A 15,699-nucleotide genomic window follows, 5' to 3' on the forward strand; every position below is an offset into this window, starting at 1 on the left:
CTTGCTCTTAGGAGGCCTGTGGTCAGCTGCCAGACACTGCAGTCTAGTGAGTATGGGTGGTTCCGGAAGCTTGCTGTCGGCCACCTCCCACCCCACAGTGCACACAGTACAGTCTCAGGTGCTGAGCGCCAGCTGTGCCATGGCCTCCTGGGACAGTCTAGGGAGAAAGTGCCACCATTTGTTCATTGCAGTTCAGGGAACATTAGATAATACTTTCAGGTGTATAAAGAGGGAACTAGGCTGGGCAGTGGTGGTGCACGCCTGTAATCCCAGCACTCGGGAGGCAGAGGCAGGTGGATCTCTGTGAGTTCGAGGCCAGCCTGGGCTACAAAGTGAGTTCCAGGAAAGGGGCAAAGCTACACAGAGAAACCCTGTCTTGAAAAACCAAAAAAAAAAAAAAAAAAAAGAGGGACCTAAGATTAATTGAGGTAAAGCCTTCACCGGTGTATTGCTGAGTAGGGTCCAATCCAGTTGTCAGGCTGGAGTCCATGATCTGAGCTGTTTGCTTCACTGGCTTACTCATGGCCTGCAGTTCCAAGGTGTCCCTTCTGCATAGCTTGGGCTTGCTCTGGTTGGCTGGGGCTCTGGCACTTGGGTCATGACCATTGTAAGAGTTTAGGAAAGTTGGGGCAGGGTTTCAGAGTAAGACACAGAGTGGTTTGGTGGTGCATATGTGCATTGGAAGACGGAGGCAGTGAGGTTAGGAGTCCATGGTCACCTTCAGTTACATAGTGAGTTTGAGTTCAGCCTAGGTTGAACAACAAACACTGACCAACCAAAAGCTCCATAGCGTTTTGTTCCCCAGAGACTCTTCAGTTATTTCACCTCATCTGCCAAGGTCTTGATTCTGTCCATCTTCCTCTGTAGGGGCTGAGAGGGCTCTCAACTCACAACTTCTATAGTGTGCCTTGACTTACTCGCTTCTCTAGAAAGCATGTGCCATGCTTGTGAGGAGCTGGGTGGACACCTGAGAGGTGCTCTCTTCTTGGGGAAGAGATGGCATGGGTACCTGGTTACCTGTGAAGATGGCTTCAGGATTAAGGGTAGATGTTGAAAGGGGTTCTAGAATGTTCTGGTTGGCATGGGCAAGGGCCCTGTAAGCTCATCCAGACATGACTGAGCACCATCAGTCTCTTCTGTGACACAGCCCTCTCCAGGGCTGTTTGAAGTGTGAGCCAGCCAGGAGACCAGTGGCTGGATCTGAGTCTCAGGCTTTTCCTGTTTTTTTTGTCCAGGAGCCCCTGACTGATGCAGAGAGGATGAAGTGAGTACTGGCTGTCCATCACTCTCCTGTTCACTGTGCCCCTTTTTGCTTCCTACTACCTTTGGGTACTACTAGGTTTCTCCTTATAGCTGGCCTTCTGACATTCCAACTTGTGACATTGTGGCACAATGTTGTGACCTACAGTTGTCATGCTCAAGAACCGTAGACTCGAACTACAAAACAAACAAAAATTACAGAAAAAAATGTTAGTTCTAAGGAAGTTTTTTGTGTTGGGGTGTATCCATGCCTTCCTTGCCACATGCAGACCATGGACCACTCATGCTCGGCAGAGGTAAAGGTTGGATGGGGTGTTTTAGGCCTCATTGTTAGACATGTTCTCCCTGGGAAAAGGGTTTTCCTCCATCTGTGGGCCGAGGACCTGCCCTTGCAGAGAGCCCTTGCCCAGCTCCCGGCTCTAGAGAGTGGCCCACCTGTGCCAGCTGCTGCCTTTCTGTCAGCATTTGAGGCCTCCTGGAGAGCAGCAGCGCCAGCCTGGATCCCCAAGAGATTAATAATGGAGCAGCCTGGTTGTTAAGCAGGGAAACTGGAGCTGCAAGGCTTGGTGGCCTGCTGGCTGGGGTGGTGACCTTTTGTTCTGACCTAGTCTTCTGTACCGGTGAGGGGCAAAGTAGAATGTTTTACACCATACACCCGCCCCATCCCGTCTCCAGCCTAGGCCTCTCTTGAGGCCAAAGGGCCTGTGTATAGAGTCCCCCTAGCTAGACCGAAACTGAAGGACACTTGTCTGTCCTGTCCGGTGCTCCAGGGTTAGCTATCTGATGGCTCCCTGTCCCCACACCTCAGACTTTTGCAGCAGGAGAATGAAGAGCTTCGCCGACGCCTGGCCTCGGCCACCAGACGCACTGAGGCCTTGGAGCGGGAGCTGGAAATCGGACAAGACTGCCTGGAACTGGAGTTAGGCCAGAGCCGAGAGGAGCTGGACAAGCTTAAAGACAAATTCCGCAGGTGTGGGAATCCAGGGCCAGGTGTCTCCCAGTTCGTGGGAAGTTAGCCGTAGGAGCCTCAGCTCCCACCTGAGTCTGTTTAGAAACCCGGGGACTTGCCCAGAGTCCCATGTAGAGGAGGCTTGTAGCCCTGAAGATCGGGATCTTGACCAGGGCTCCCCACCTTGTACCCTCTGTAGACTGCAGAACAGCTACACGGCTTCCCAGCGGGCCAACCAGGACCTCGAGGACAAGCTGCACACACTGGTACTGTGCCGGCAGAGGCTAGCATCGCAGTGGTCTAGGACTTGCCAGAGGGATGTCCTTCGCCCTGGGGCTTGGGGAGGGGAGGGCATGGCAGTGTTGGGGAGGAGACTACAGTGTGCTGTGCCAGTCGGGACTGTTAATGCTCACACTGTTTCTCTTCTCTCTTCGTCTCCCCCTCATGCCGCCATTGCTGCTGCTGCTGCTGCTGCATTCTCCTCTCAGGCCTCTCTTAGCCACAGCTGGATTTTTGCAGTTGCGTCTGAGTTTGTTTTTTTCCCCTGGTCCTGGCCTCCTTGGTTCCATATCAGGGATTGTGGGGCCTTGGCCGTTCCCTCTGCCCTTGAGCACATCCACTCTTCCCCTGTGACTGTGAGGCCCATTAGTAGTCAGTGCCTCCACCCCCTGCCTCTAGTACTGGTTGACAGCAGCCCTCAGTGCTTTCCCGGCTTCCCAGCTGCAGTGGCAGCAAGCCCAGGCTGTAGGTACACGTTAAAGGAGCTGCAGCTCAGAAATCTACTTTGTGCCCGCCCAGCGAATCTCATAGACACCCACTCCTAGCTGATCTTGGAGACAGCTGCTCACACAGGCTTTAGTCCCTGGCTGCAGTTACTGCCTCTGAGATGTTAGTGCCTTGCCTGGGGCCTAGAGTCCCCTAGGCCCCCGCAAAGGATGGGTAGTTTCTTAGCCTGCCTCTGTCCTGGGCTCCCTTCTCAGACGGTTCTCATGAGCAGCCTGCAGAGCAGGAGAAACACCAAGTCCGCTCCTGTCTGTCGCCTTTGTCTGCTGTCTGCCTTGGCTGCCCAGCACGTGGCCTGTGTCTCTGGGCTGGAGGTGGTGGAGGGAGAGGGCTGGCTGGGGTCCGGGCTGGCTTTACCACAAGTCTGTACTGCAGATCAAGAAGGCTGAGATGGATAGAAAGACACTGGACTGGGAGATTGTGGAGCTGACTAACAAGCTATTGGATGCCAAGAATACCATCAATAAGCTGGAGGAGCTCAATGTGTGTGCCCATCCTCGGTGTGGTTACGTCTTGCACCCTTGGGCGGCCTGGGCTCTAAGCAGGTCTCTGTCTGCAGGAGCGGTACCGGCTGGACTGCAACCTGGCTGTGCAGCTCCTCAAGTGTAACAAGTCCCACTTCCGGAACCACAGGCTTGCTGAGGTGAGTGATGCCTGCTGCCCGGCACCCTCCTGCCTTTTTGGGACTCTCCATTTTCTGTAGCTCTGCCTTCTGCTTCCTCTGACTTCCCTTTCCACTTCCTTCCCTTGCCCCTGGGTTGCACTTCCTGGGTGCCACTGAGGGCCGCGACTAGTGTTGGAGCTGGCTCTGTTCGTGTCTCCATCAGGGACTCTGCAGCCCTAGGAGCCTGTGCAGGAAGAAGGAGTGGCTGGAGCTATTAGCCTTGACACTAGGACAGCCCATCTGACCCTGTCCCTGTCCGAGTCACAGCCTCTGCCTCCAGGCCTCCAGGCCAAGGCTGAGCTGGCCGACAGCCTGGAGGTGCTTGCAGGTCTGGAGTAGCTGGAGCTCTCCAAGTCTGGTTTTGGCGCAAGCCGCCTGAGACAGAGGAGAGAGGTGTTTTGGTGTACATAGGTCTTAGCAGTCGAGCTGGTTAACTTCATGTTAAATACAGTACCAGTTCTTTTTCCTCTGTGATGTGAGGTTGTGTAGAAGCCTAACAGCTGAGTGCACAGGATTAACCAGGACATGGTGGCTCTTGTTTTCGCTATGGGTCAAGCTATCTTCAGTGGGGCTCATTCATGTCTCACTCCTTTTCTCTTACCCTAGCTACCCTATGAGCTACAGGACATGGTTAGGAAACATCTGCGTAGTGGTCAAGAGGCTGCCAACCCCAGCCCTTCTTCCAGCCTGGCCGCAGGGGCTGTGGTGCCTACCTCAGTCATTGCCCGGGTGTTGGAGAAACCGGAGTCTCTCCTGCTCAATTCAGCCCAGTCAGGCAGTGCTGGACGCCCCTTGGCTGAGGATGTATTCGTGCATGTGGACATGAGTGGAGACGCTCCAGGTGACTCAGCCAGTCCCCCAGCCCCTGGCAGTCCCTCTCCACAACCCAATGGGGATCGCTGCTCTGTGAGTACTACAGGAGGCTCCCCAGAGGAGGAGCTGCCCCTGCCAGCCTTTGAGAAGTTGAGTCCCTACCCCACCCCATCTCCACCACACCCATTGTATCCTGGCCGGAAGGTAATAGAGTTTTCCGAGGATAAGATTCGAATCCCACGCCACAGCCCCCTGCCTAACTGTACTTACGCTACTCGACAGGCCATCTCCCTGAGCCTGGTGGAGGAGGGGAGTGAGCGGGTCCACTGCAGCCCAGTGCCTAGCCATCCTGCCTCAGCCCAAGGCTCACCCCATCACCAACCTAGTCCAGCCCCCTCAGCACTCAGTGCCCCAGCCAGCTCTGCCAGCTCTGAGGAGGACCTGCTGGCCAGCTGGCAGCGTGCGTTTGTGGACCGCACCCCGCCTCCCGCGGCTGTGGTCCAGCGTACAGCCTTTGGCCGAGATGCGCTCCCTGAGCTACAGCTGCATTTCTCCCCAAGCCACGCAGAGGCCTCAGCACCTTCCCCACCCCATGACAGTGGACTTCTGCTACCAACAGAGCCTGGCTCTGGCTCTCCCAGGGAGGAGGGAGAGGAAATGCTGAATCTGCCTGTCAGCCCTGAGGAAGAGCGCCAAAGCCTGCTGCATGGCAATGAGGGTGCAGAGGATGGACCTCACACTTCCCACATTGATGGCAGGGCCTGGCCACTCCCCAGTTCCGGCCGCCCTCAGCGCAGCCCCAAGAGAATGGGGGTGCACCACCTGCACCGCAAGGACAGCCTGACGCAGGCACAGGAACAGGGCCCCCTGCTCAGCTAAGGCCACTGCCTCCCTGCCACCACCTCTTGGGGCAGCATGTGGCTGGCTCCTGAACTCTCCTCAGACCTGGGTAGCTCTGTGTCCTATGTGAATGGGGCCCACACCAAATCTTGTAGCTGCATTGGCACTGATTGGTGCCAGCTTGCCTCCTGAAACTTTCTTTTCCTCTTGGAATACTTATTCCCCAAAGGTAATAAGTCATCTGAATCCCAAGTCAGCCCAGGTGTTGTCATGGGAGGCGTCCGGCTTCCAGTGTTCATTTTCCATTCTCCTTCCTATCCAGGAGCTTGGGTTGTTAGGGGTGGCAACATTGATGCCACTGACCTCCGAGTACTCTCTTCCTCTGCATGAGCTGCTCTTTGGCCTGGTCCAGCTGGACCTAGGGACAAGGGTGGACTCACTCAGGCTCCCTCAGTTGTTCCCACCGTCCCTTCCAGAGAGAGGGTGGGGCTTTGGGGGCCTCAAGCTAGGCTCCAGGTGAGGCCTGGCCCCTCTTAACCTTGGCTCTAGACTGTTACTCCCAGATTGGGGAAATTTTCACATTAATGACTGTTTTAAAATCAAATAAAACTTATTTTACAGGTATGGATTAATTTGCCTTAATTGACTTTCTCCTTCCCACTGTAATCCCATTGTTTTTATTTTTAAGATGGCATCTCGTGTAGACCAGGCTGGCCTGGAACTCGCAGAACTACTTGCCTCTGCCTCCAGAGTACTGGGATTAAAGGTATGTGCCACCATGTACCATGTCTAGCTAACATTTTTTGAGAGAGATAACAGAAGGGGTAATGATAAGCTTCCCTGCAGAAGGAGGGTGGAGTTCAGTCCAGCTCACTCACTGAACTATCTTCAGGTGTCATCTGAACTCCCAGGACCCCTAGGTCCTAGACCTAGGCACACTAGAGTCTGAGCTGTAGGGTGATACCCCTAATTTCTGGTCAGTGGTATTGCCAGTCCCTCCCATTGGTCATCCCCAGTGACTACAGCCGCAAGCCAGGTTGTAGCGTTTATAAAATCTGTTCCGAGCCAGCGGGTTGCAGCCAGAGCTGCCAACAAGTTTCAAGTTCAAGTCCCCCCGCCCCTCAAGGCTGTTGCCCAGTGACACCTTCCAGAGCCTCCCACAACTACAGAGCTGCCAGAGCCCCAGCCAGGGCCTTTCCCTGACATGTGGAGGAAGGTAGTGAGGACACAGACAAATGTAATGATGTACAGAAGCCCAAGTGGAGGGTCACATCTCCGTCTCAGCCAGCAGACTGTCCCCTAGTCCTGATGTCATTAGCACCATCTGAGAGCTGGGATCTGTGGAAGGGCAGAAGGGTGTTCAGCCACCAGTCATGCCTTAGTGAGCATCACAAATAAATGAAAGCCATGGCCTGGTTTCCCAGCCTCACCCCCTTGTTCCAAGTCTTCCAGACTTAGCTCTCATCCATTCTCCAGGTTCTTACCACTGGGGCATATCCAGGAGCTGCCACCCCGCTGGTGGGCAGCAGGCTCCCGCCCTCTCCCCCATTCCTGTGTGTCGGCAGCCCCTCCTGCCACCTCTTCCTCTTCTTCCCCCTCAGAGAGGAGGTCACAGATCTGCTGCTGCAGCTCTGGGCTAATGCTGTTCTCCGCTAATACCAGGCTCCGCAAAGCTGTTGGGTAATTTTCTACCATGTCCAGCAGGGTCTGAGGAATGGAAGAGCACAGGAAAGAATAAACACAGGAAGGGTGTGGCTCAGTGGTTAAGGACAATGGCTGCTTTTCCTAAGGACCAGGTTTCAATTCCCAGCACCAACATGGCTGTCCATCACCATCCATAACTCCAGTTGCAGGAGATCTGACACCATCTTCTGGCCTCCATGGGCACCACAGACATAGGTAAAACATTCATCACATAAAATAATGAATATTAAATTATAAAATTAAAACAATGATAAATAAATAAAATGTGGTGGCACACGCCTTTAATCCCAGCACTTGGGAGGCAGAGCCAGGCAGATCTCTGTGAGTTCGAGGCCAGCCTGATCTACAGAGCGAGATGCAGGACAGGCACCAAAGCTACACAGAGAAATCCTGTCTTGGAACCGCCCCCCCCAAAACAAAACAAAACAATTTAGGTAGCCCCCTTGGGTCCAACAGGCCAGCCCTTGGGTCTGTTCCCAGACACACTGATTATTTTATCCTTTCCCCTGACTCGTCTCCAGAACATGATGGCTTCTCACCTGAGCTGACTGGTTGGTAAGTCCTGTGCCCTCCAAGTCTAGGACTTCTAGGGTACGGCTTGAGGCCACAGCTACAGCCAGCATCCCTGCCACATGGTCACCTAGGGAGAGAGCACAAAATTCTCAAACATCTGAGAAAACAGGTCTGTTAATCCTTAGTCCTGGTCAGGACCACAATGCCTGGCCAGGAGACACAGGTGAGTAGCCAGGAAGTGAGCATTTGGAGATGAAGCAAGTCAGATCCATGGGTTCTGATTGAGGCTTTAACCTACCTGTTGGTCATCTGGTACTCCTTTATGAGACCCCTTGGGGGCACTCACTGATCTTCCCCCCCCTTGAGTGGGGGTTACCATGGCAACTGGTGGTCTGAGGGTTTTGGATAGGGTGGGAGCTGTGAGAATTGAGGGGCATGATCTTAAGCTCACCCAGGGGGTTGTAGTCCAGGTTGAGGACACGGACTTGGGAGCTGTGGGCCACAGCAATGGCGAGGCGGCTCCAGCCCTTAGGAGTGATGCCAGGGTTGGCACTCAGTGTTAGCTCCTTCAAACCTAGGCAGCAGCATTAGTGAGAACCCAGGATGGTTAGAGTCAGTCCCTTCTCTACCCTGCATCTATGGGGTTAGCCTAATGGCTGGGAGTCACCTTGCCCCCAACCACAGTAGTCTGGAGCAATTAGGGTCCTACTCACTCCTCCCCTGTCTGGTCACTGTGTTCCCACTTGGCTCTGTCCCTAAGTGTCTCCCTTCCCGAGAATGCACCCTCCCAGCTCTCAGCACTGGCCACACCCCTCCTCTGCATTCATCCTTCATCAGTCACACTAGCCCATGCACTCAGTAGGGCTGCTCACCAGACTTGGCCCCATCTGGAGGGAGGAGACCACAGATAAGGTTGATGGCTTCATCACCCAGCATGCAGTCCCCCAAGTCAAGAGCCACAAGGGCAGGGTGGAGAGCCAGGGCTGGGTTCAGCAAGGCAAGTCCTGCATCTGTCAGTGGGCTCCCATGCAGGCTGAAAGTTGAGCCGAGATTAATTATGAATCACCAGCCTTATCTGTTTGGGAAAGCTGCCCCTCCCGAGACAAGGATGGGAAGGGGAAAAAAGGAAATTCTAGATTTGAAGGAGTACGATGGGAAGGGAATTTGGTTTCTTTTCTGGGGTAGGAACTGATAATGAGAACATTGTACAAGGAGGGGTGTGTGGATAGAGGACTGGTGAGCCCGCACACATGCTAGCCCGCACACATGCTCCTGGGGCCTTTGAGATCCTTCACTGGGTAGGGCTGGAAGGGCTGGGCTGTAGTCTCCATGGGAGGTGACCCTTCCTCAGAAATGAGGGTCTTCACAATGAAGTAACTGGGGGTGGGCTGGGGAGGAACGACATTCCCTACCAGGAAGGGCTAGGCATCCCAGCTCTCCTGCGGGTCTGAATGTGGAGCAAAGTCTAGAAACGATCCATGTTTCTGGGAGGGTGTGGTGGACCCAGAAGAAAGATGAGGTGTGCATTAGAGGTTGGGACGGTGGGAAAACAGGTATTGGAAGGTAATGTGGAGATACAGGAGGTGGTAGGGGGTGCAGGAGCCGGGACCCCCTTGCGAGGGTACACACTCACAAGAGGGACTGGATGGAGCGGTTGGTCCGTAGCGCTTCCGCCAGCTGCTTGATGCGGCTGGGGCTGGACACGACGCCCAGGTTAAGGTTGAGCTGCGCCAGGGACGTGGCTCCAGCTAGGGCCCGGCAGATGCGGCCGAAGTCGCGGTCGCACAGGCGACAGCCGCGCAGCGAGAGCAGGCGCACGGCGTTGTCGCGCAGGCCGCGGCAGATGTCCCGCACCTCGGCGCCTGACAGCGGCTCCCCCGAAATCTGGATGGAGCTGGGCAGCATGGTCCCCACGACTGGGCCTTGGGGGCTGGCGCCGGTGTCCCGGCCTGGGCACAAGTTGACCCGGCTGCGGGCAGGGGCGGGGCGGGCACTGAGGTCACGGTCTCGGATGGGGTCGCAGCCGGAGCGGAGGTTGCGGCGGAGGCGAGGCAACCGCGGCTGTGGCGGCGATGAAGCGAGCCCGGGCCGCGGCCGCGCGAAAGCAGGCGCAGGGCCGGGATGCAGGCGCCGAGGAGGGAGCGGCGCGGGGGCGGGGGCGGCCCGACGACCGAGCTGCAGCCGCCCCGCGCTGGTCCTCTCCCTCGCGGCTTTGGAGGCCGCGCCCGCTCTGCCGGTCCCCGGGCCCGCAGCAGGGCTCGCGGGGACAGCCGGGGCGGGATGCACCTCGGCTTCAGCTGCAGCGCCCGAGCAGGCGGCGAGTTCCTATGGCAACGGTTGCGTCACTGGCTCTCGCCCCGCCCCTCCGCCCGGCAAGGACCACGCGGCCAGTGCGCGATACGTGTCTTAGGGTGAAGAACTAGGTGACAGCGTGAAAAGAAGGTAGAGGGATACAGCATCACGTGGGGAGGGTGGAGGCAAGTCACGTTGAGACCTTTGATGCCATTTCAGCTTCTCTCTCTCTCTCTCTCTCTTTTTTTTTTTTTTTGGTTTTTCGAGGCAGGGTTTCTCTGTGTAGCTTTGCGCCTTTCCTGGAACTCACTTGGTAGCCCAGGCTGGCCTCGAACTCACAAAGATCCGCCTGGCTCTGCCTCCTGAGTGCTCGGATTAAAGGCGTGCACCACCGCCTGGCTGGTGCTTCTCATTCTTAAGGTCTAAATCTAGAGATTAGGAGCCATCGCCAAGATCCTGGACCATCAGTTCTGCTTGGCAGTCCCTAGGCCCTTTAATCTGTGCCGCGCCCCGCCCCCATGTCCCAGTGACGCGAGGCGTAGCATGCGTGGGGATTCCGGTCCACGGGGAGTTCGTGGTCAATACGGGTGCACCTGACAGAACCCTAGGGTAGGGCAGGTGAACCAGCATGGAAGACGTTTTAACATCCAGGTGAAAGGGACTGCCAAAATCAAAGGGCGTCAGATCAACCCAAAGCTGTAGGAATGGGGTGGGGTGGGGAGCTTGTAAAACGGCTCGTGTACAGTGAAGCTGGATTTTATCTCTATGCTTGCTATCCCCATGGGGGCTTCATCTGTGTAACAGGGCGGTGTAATAGGAAGAGGAAGCGTCACTTTCTTTTTCCTTTTAATTAAAAAGTGAGCTAGAAGTGGTGGTGGCATATGCCTTTAATCCCAGCACTTGGGATGCACAGGCAGGCGGATCTCAGTGAGTTCAAGGCCAACCTGGTCTACAGAGTCAGTTCCAGGATAGACAGATGAAACTTAGTCTGGAACCTCCCCTGCCCCACAAAAACCAAACAAAAGACAAAAACAAAAAACAAACAAACAAACAAACAAAAACTTTACTGTCAAAAGCCCTCTCTTTGAATTTAATTTTTTTTTTTTTTAAAATTGTGTTTACTACAGGAGTGTAGGTGCCTGCAGAAGCCAAAAGAGGGTGGTAGAGTTACAGGAAAATCTGAGCCACCCAACTGTGGAAGCTGGGAACTGAACTACTGAATCCAGGTCCTCTGCAAGAGCACTGTACTCTTAACCACTGAGCCATCTCTCTACACTGTAGCTGGAGAGCTTTTTAATTATGTGTATGCATGTGTCTATGCTGTGAATGCAGGTACCCTCAGAGACCGCTGGAGCTTCTGGAGCCGGAGTTACAAGCAGTTGTGAGCCACCCACAAAGGGTGCTGGGAATGGAACTTAAATCCTCTCAAAAAGCAGTGTCTGCTTCTTACCAGCACCTTGAATTTACTTTTTATTGAAACAGGGTCTCACTGTGTGGCCCTGACTGGTCTGGAACTCACTCTGTAGACTAGGCTGGCCTTGAAGTCAGAGATCCCTCATGAGTGCTGGGATTAAAGGAATACACGCTCAGCCTGAATTTAGTTCTTCAGTGGAGGTTGGGGAGGGGGGTGTTGTTTAAATATAACACTTGGAGGGAGGACAGGAAGCTAAAGCTTCAGTAAAACCACGTTTGGCTCACATGTCAGCTCTCCTGCTTGGGGCCTGCCTGCTGCTCTGTCGGTCAAGCATCTCCAGCCCTTAGGGACAGTTTCTACAATTAGCTACTGCCTTCTAAATAGGCTGCCTGTCCTTCCTCCATCCTGCCTGAGTGAGGGCACAGAAGGTACAGACAGACCATTACCACCGACAGAACAGCAATGGGGATCAGAAGCAGGGCGACAGGAGAATGCCTGAACAGGAGCTGAGTTCCAGACTCCAATCAATAGTTTAATTACCAAGTCTATATTTAGCAAGACAAGAGGGGGAGGGAGAGAAGAAGGGGTGGGTGGTGAGGGCCTCAGAAGAGCTGACCCATATTCTGCACCTGGCTGCAAAGGCTTGCAGTCCTGGCCAGGAGTTCCTGGCCTTGTGCCTTTTAGAAGCCAAGACCTGTGCCCAGGAGGTGTTTAGGCATCAAGAGCTCAGTGGTTGCCGCAGACCTCATCAGAGAGACACACAGGTCCTCAGTACCGTCCTTTGATCTCCCTCTGCCCCAGAGCGGGGGACAGGGCTGGCCAAGGGTCTCAGGCAGGGTCAGCGTGACTGCAGGGTCACTGCTATTGCCTTGGCGGTGGCATTGACCACAGTGACAGGAAGCCTCGCAGCAGGGAGCACAGCAGGGATGTCTCTAGGGACCCTCTGCATGGGCGGGACATTGGGGCCTTCCAGAGTGTCCAGGATCCCTAAAGAAGGAGGAGGATGAGTGAGAACCGGCTGAGCATGCCCCAGGTCAGCTCATCCAGCCCAGTCCCCCACACAGACCCCCCGGCCACTTACCCTCCACCACCTTGTGGTAGGCAAAATGCAGATAGAGCAGGAAGAGCATGTGTAGAGCGGCCAGTGTGCCACAGAGGAGCAGCCGCTGGGTGGGGCCTACAGTCCGGGACACCAACACTGCCACCTAGGGCCACAGGTATACATTTCAGAAGGCCTGTTTCCAAAGGGTTGGATGAGGATACCCAGGGCAGAAGCTGGAGAGCCCTTTGTGGAGTGGACAGCAAACCTGCTCAGCTTACCATGCGCAGGGTGGAGAGCCCACCCACCAGCAGCCAGAAGAGGTAGAAGAGGGAATGAAGGTGAATGATATAGGTGATGGACAGGACAATACAGTGCCCGAAGAGGCCATAGCCCTGGGGAGAGAGATGAGAGGGTCATCACTTGGGCTGGAGTGGCCTTCCGCCCCTTGGTGGGGTCTTTTGGCCTGCTCCTCCCACCCCAGGTCCACAGACTTCTGGAGAGCAGCAGACCAAGACCTTCCTTATCTTAGGCTCTCCCTGCCCACTCCCAGGCTCAGCTCCTTACCAGCAGTGCCAGCATCTGGAGCATGGTGATTTGGGCATTGCACAGGTATGCAAGGAAATAAATGAACGATGAAACACCCAGCCAGTATCCGAAGCAGGTGCCAATGGCTGTGCCCATCAGGGTGCCCTCACGCTGTGGGGTGAAGGCTCTGCTTAGGGCACCTCTGATCTCAGCCTCACCCAGGGCTTTCTGCAGGGGGCTGCTCCTGTCTCACTCCACCATCATATTCTCAGGCAGTTTGCAGCCTCCACCAGCCACGCCCCTCCCCAAGGCCTGTGTCCTGCTTACGATAATGGTATCAGACGTCTTCATCCCATGGAGGAGGATGGCCACCAGTGTGAAGACCAGCATGAGAGGTCCATAGAGCTCACCTGCGACTTTCTGACAACACATAACACATTCAGACTGGAGGCTGCAATGTCTCTTCTCCTCACACCTTCGCAGGCTTGGCCTGGTAGCCCACCCTCTACCCTGATGCCTCCCCCTCCTCTGCAGACATGCCTTTCTCTAGTCACCTGGGGGAAGTTGACCATCTTGACAGGGATCATGGACTCCAGGAGCCTGGGAGAGGAGAGGAGAGATGAGGGCAGAGGCAGCTATGCTGAGGCTCTGGAGGGCAGGGTCTGACTCTTACTCATATGTCTACCACCAGGGAACAGGGCTGGCCCAGAGGACATACTGGATAAGAGGGGAGCGGGAGGGGAAAGACAGGGAATGAAACAATCACTTTGAGGAAGGACAGCCCTCTGAGGTGAGTGGGGCAGCAGCTGTTCAGAGACCCTGGAGACCAGAGGGTCGGACGCTGACCTATATGGCCTATAGAAGGCAGGCAGACATCTGCAGAGGGCACCCAAAATGCAGAAGCGCTGGGAACAGCACAACTACTGAGGAAGCACGACACTGCGTGACGCTTTCTGATGACTATTCTTCTAGGCAGTGAGCATTTTTCTTGAAATATATACTTGAAGTGGTATGAAAATCCACACACAATAAAAAGAGATCATTTCTTTGTCTATGGCCACTACACCTCAGTTATTCTTGTTTTTTAGCAAGGTTTCTTGAATTGTTCTTTTGAATTAAGATATTATTTCCTCTGGGAAGCCTCCCTTTTTGGACCTTGCAGCCTTTCTGGGCTCAAGTGTGTCCCATAGTCACACTAGAGTACTCTGTTGTGACTGCACTCAATGTCAAGGCTCCCGCCTATCTTCACCAATGAATCAGATATCACAGAATAAAAACTCAATTTATAGTGGCCCCAGGTTTTGTATCACCACTATTTAAAGGAAGAACAAAGAACCAAGCCAGGATTGAATCCAGTTCTTGAGAAGTCTGCCAATGACTATGCTCTGATACTCAGATGGACGGGCTGTTTTGATGCCAGAGAGAAAAGAGTCAAAAAAAAAAGGGATAAAGGCAGCTGAGCTTGCTCTTGAGGAGTCCGACCCAGGAATGAGAACGTACAGCAGTTTCAAGAGCCACCTGGGAGAAGAAAGTGGAGCTGTCCTGGCAGAGGACCAACTGGGACGTGAGAACACAGCAAGTGCTGTTTGAGCGAGGTGTGGCGGGAAGATGGTACCACACTAAACAGAAGACACGGCCAGTATCTGGCTGCAGTCTGGATGAAGGTCAGACTCTCTGGGAAGGTTCCTCACCTGCTTCGGACCTGGGCAGGCTCCACATCAAAGTAGGGTCTCAGGATGTCGATGTTGGCATACAAGCTGAAGGCCCTGGACGCTTGTCTCTTCCCTGCCTGCCACATCTGAAGGAAGATGGGTATTATGAAACTCTTGGCTCTAGACTGTTACCCAGTCTCGGTTAGATTTCTGTGTAATTCTAACTGGAAACCTACATCAACTTGGGACATACATGGGTCCGCTTTCCCATCTGCTTACCTGATCAGCCACCTGCCGGCTCAGTTGTCCCTTAAAGCCTTTCATGCCAAGGAACTCGCCATCCTCTTCCTCGGCAGCAGCTGCATCAGCATCTACTTCTTCCTCACGCAGGCGCTGATGCAGCTCACCCATATCCTCGAAGCTGGAGCCTGAGGTATCATCCATGTTCTCCATATCGATCACAGCAGAACCCCCACCCTGTGAAGACATTATTCCTAGAGTGAGGAACCCTTCTGTCGCATCCTTCTGTCCTCTGCTCATCTTGTGGTTTGAGCCTTTGCTCTTGCACTGATGAGGATACTGGGACTGCTACTCGTCGGCCATACTCCTTCCTTTCACTGCTGACACAGCTCTTGGTTGCCACACTTTTGTAGTTCAGAAAACCTACTACTTACCTGCAATTCACGTTGTTTTCAAGCCTATGCTCACAGTATATCCTTGGGGAGTGCCAGTGAATCCTACCCTCTAGCCGTACACTTTGTATGACCCAGACAGACCTTCCAACCTGTCCACAAAGCTCCGGGCAGGCACAGAGACCCGAGGCCCGCTGGAGCCTTGGCCTGGCCCTTTCACGTAGCACAAGCCCCACCGACTTTCGCTCAGAGAGCGCAGAAGGTGTTGCAATGGAGCCGACCACCAGGCCGCGCGAGAGAACAGCAACCACACTTGGGACGGCCAGCAGCCCGGGGGCTGCTGGTAGCCTGAGTTCTCAATACCTGGATGTTTTCTTCGAAGCCGCCCCACTCGGGGCCAGCTCCATTCCGGACGCCGCTGGCCGGCGCCGCCGTAGCCGCCATGTCCCTCGAGGCTTTCCGTCGCTGAAACTCGCGCGCCTGGGACTAGCGTGAGACCTGAGCCCGAGTGAAGAAGAAAGACGTCCGGAGAAGAGAGAGGGCGAGGTAATCCCAGCCGGAATGCAAAAAAGGAGAAACCCGGATGTTTGGCCTCTATTGACGTCCGGAAGTGAAG

The 15,699-nt window shown here is 54.7% G+C and overlaps 3 protein-coding genes across 8 annotated transcripts in view; 1 reads left to right on the forward strand and 2 right to left on the reverse strand.

Moving 5' to 3' along the window:
• Positions 1 to 5,937, forward strand: part of Tjap1 (tight junction associated protein 1) — a 28,233-nt gene extending 22,296 nt beyond the window's left edge. For 4 of the 5 annotated variants that reach the window (XM_036167642.1, XM_036167644.1, XM_036167643.1 and 1 more), the window contains 7 exons: positions 1,236 to 1,264; positions 2,069 to 2,230; positions 2,409 to 2,475; positions 2,698 to 2,727; positions 3,368 to 3,475; positions 3,552 to 3,635; positions 4,263 to 5,937. In XM_036167642.1, the coding sequence (XP_036023535.1) occupies positions 1,236 to 1,264; positions 2,069 to 2,230; positions 2,409 to 2,475; positions 2,698 to 2,727; positions 3,368 to 3,475; positions 3,552 to 3,635; positions 4,263 to 5,348 (1,566 nt within the window). In that variant the 3' untranslated portion in view covers positions 5,349 to 5,937. The remainder of the gene's footprint in view (positions 1 to 1,235; positions 1,265 to 2,068; positions 2,231 to 2,408; positions 2,476 to 2,697; positions 2,728 to 3,367; positions 3,476 to 3,551; positions 3,636 to 4,262) is intronic. The other variant, XM_036167646.1, reaches the window with a different exon arrangement.
• Positions 5,938 to 6,341: 404 nt separating this feature from the next.
• Lrrc73 (leucine rich repeat containing 73) lies at positions 6,342 to 9,849 on the reverse strand. Of its 2 annotated transcripts, XM_036167789.1 has the most exons (7): positions 9,160 to 9,226; positions 8,939 to 9,010; positions 8,399 to 8,559; positions 7,978 to 8,100; positions 7,553 to 7,653; positions 6,794 to 7,016; positions 6,342 to 6,647 (listed from the first exon to the last, which is right to left on the reverse strand). In XM_036167789.1, exons 2-7 carry the CDS (start codon positions 8,953 to 8,955, stop codon positions 6,577 to 6,579), a joined length of 696 nt encoding a protein of 231 aa, XP_036023682.1. In that variant the 5' UTR covers positions 8,956 to 9,010; positions 9,160 to 9,226; the 3' UTR covers positions 6,342 to 6,576. The 2 variants fall into 2 exon arrangements, with proteins under 2 accessions (XP_036023682.1, XP_036023680.1); XM_036167787.1 differs by lacking the exon at positions 8,939 to 9,010 and having other exon boundaries at positions 9,160 to 9,849.
• A 1,879-nt stretch (positions 9,850 to 11,728) lies between these two features.
• On the reverse strand, positions 11,729 to 15,692 carry Yipf3 (Yip1 domain family member 3). The gene is made up of 9 exons (XM_036167360.1): positions 15,447 to 15,692; positions 14,731 to 14,928; positions 14,491 to 14,597; positions 13,354 to 13,399; positions 13,127 to 13,219; positions 12,839 to 12,970; positions 12,553 to 12,666; positions 12,314 to 12,437; positions 11,729 to 12,219 (listed from the first exon to the last, which is right to left on the reverse strand). The coding sequence occupies exons 1-9, from the start codon at positions 15,525 to 15,527 to the stop codon at positions 12,071 to 12,073; spliced, it is 1,044 nt and encodes a 347-aa protein (XP_036023253.1). The 5' UTR covers positions 15,528 to 15,692; the 3' UTR covers positions 11,729 to 12,070.
• Between the last annotated feature and the right edge of the window lie 7 nt (positions 15,693 to 15,699).

The sequence above is a fragment of the Onychomys torridus genome, chromosome 18 (genome assembly GCF_903995425.1).
Source record: "Onychomys torridus chromosome 18, mOncTor1.1, whole genome shotgun sequence".
In the NCBI taxonomy this organism is placed as follows: Eukaryota; Metazoa; Chordata; class Mammalia; order Rodentia; family Cricetidae; genus Onychomys; species Onychomys torridus.

Excerpts from the sequence above, each read along its gene's own strand:
- Lrrc73 (XM_036167787.1), bottom strand. The coding sequence starts at position 9,431 with ATGCTGCCCAGCTCCATCCAGATTTCGGGGGAGCCGCTGTCAGGCGCC. Across the intron at positions 8,560-9,159 it reads CGCTCCATCCAGTCCCTCTT|CCTGCATGGGAGCCCACTGA; the intron begins GTGAGTGTGTAC and ends CTCAACTTTCAG. Across the intron at positions 8,101-8,398 it reads TCCAGATGGGGCCAAGTCTG|GTTTGAAGGAGCTAACACTG; the intron begins GTGAGCAGCCCT and ends GCTGCTGCCTAG.
- Yipf3 (XM_036167360.1), bottom strand. The coding sequence starts at position 15,527 with ATGGCGGCTACGGCGGCGCCGGCCAGCGGCGTCCGGAATGGAGCTGGC. Across the intron at positions 13,400-14,490 it reads CCTGCCCAGGTCCGAAGCAG|GCTCCTGGAGTCCATGATCC; the intron begins GTGAGGAACCTT and ends CTCCTCTCCCAG. Across the intron at positions 12,971-13,126 it reads AGACGTCTGATACCATTATC|CGTGAGGGCACCCTGATGGG; the intron begins GTAAGCAGGACA and ends TTCACCCCACAG.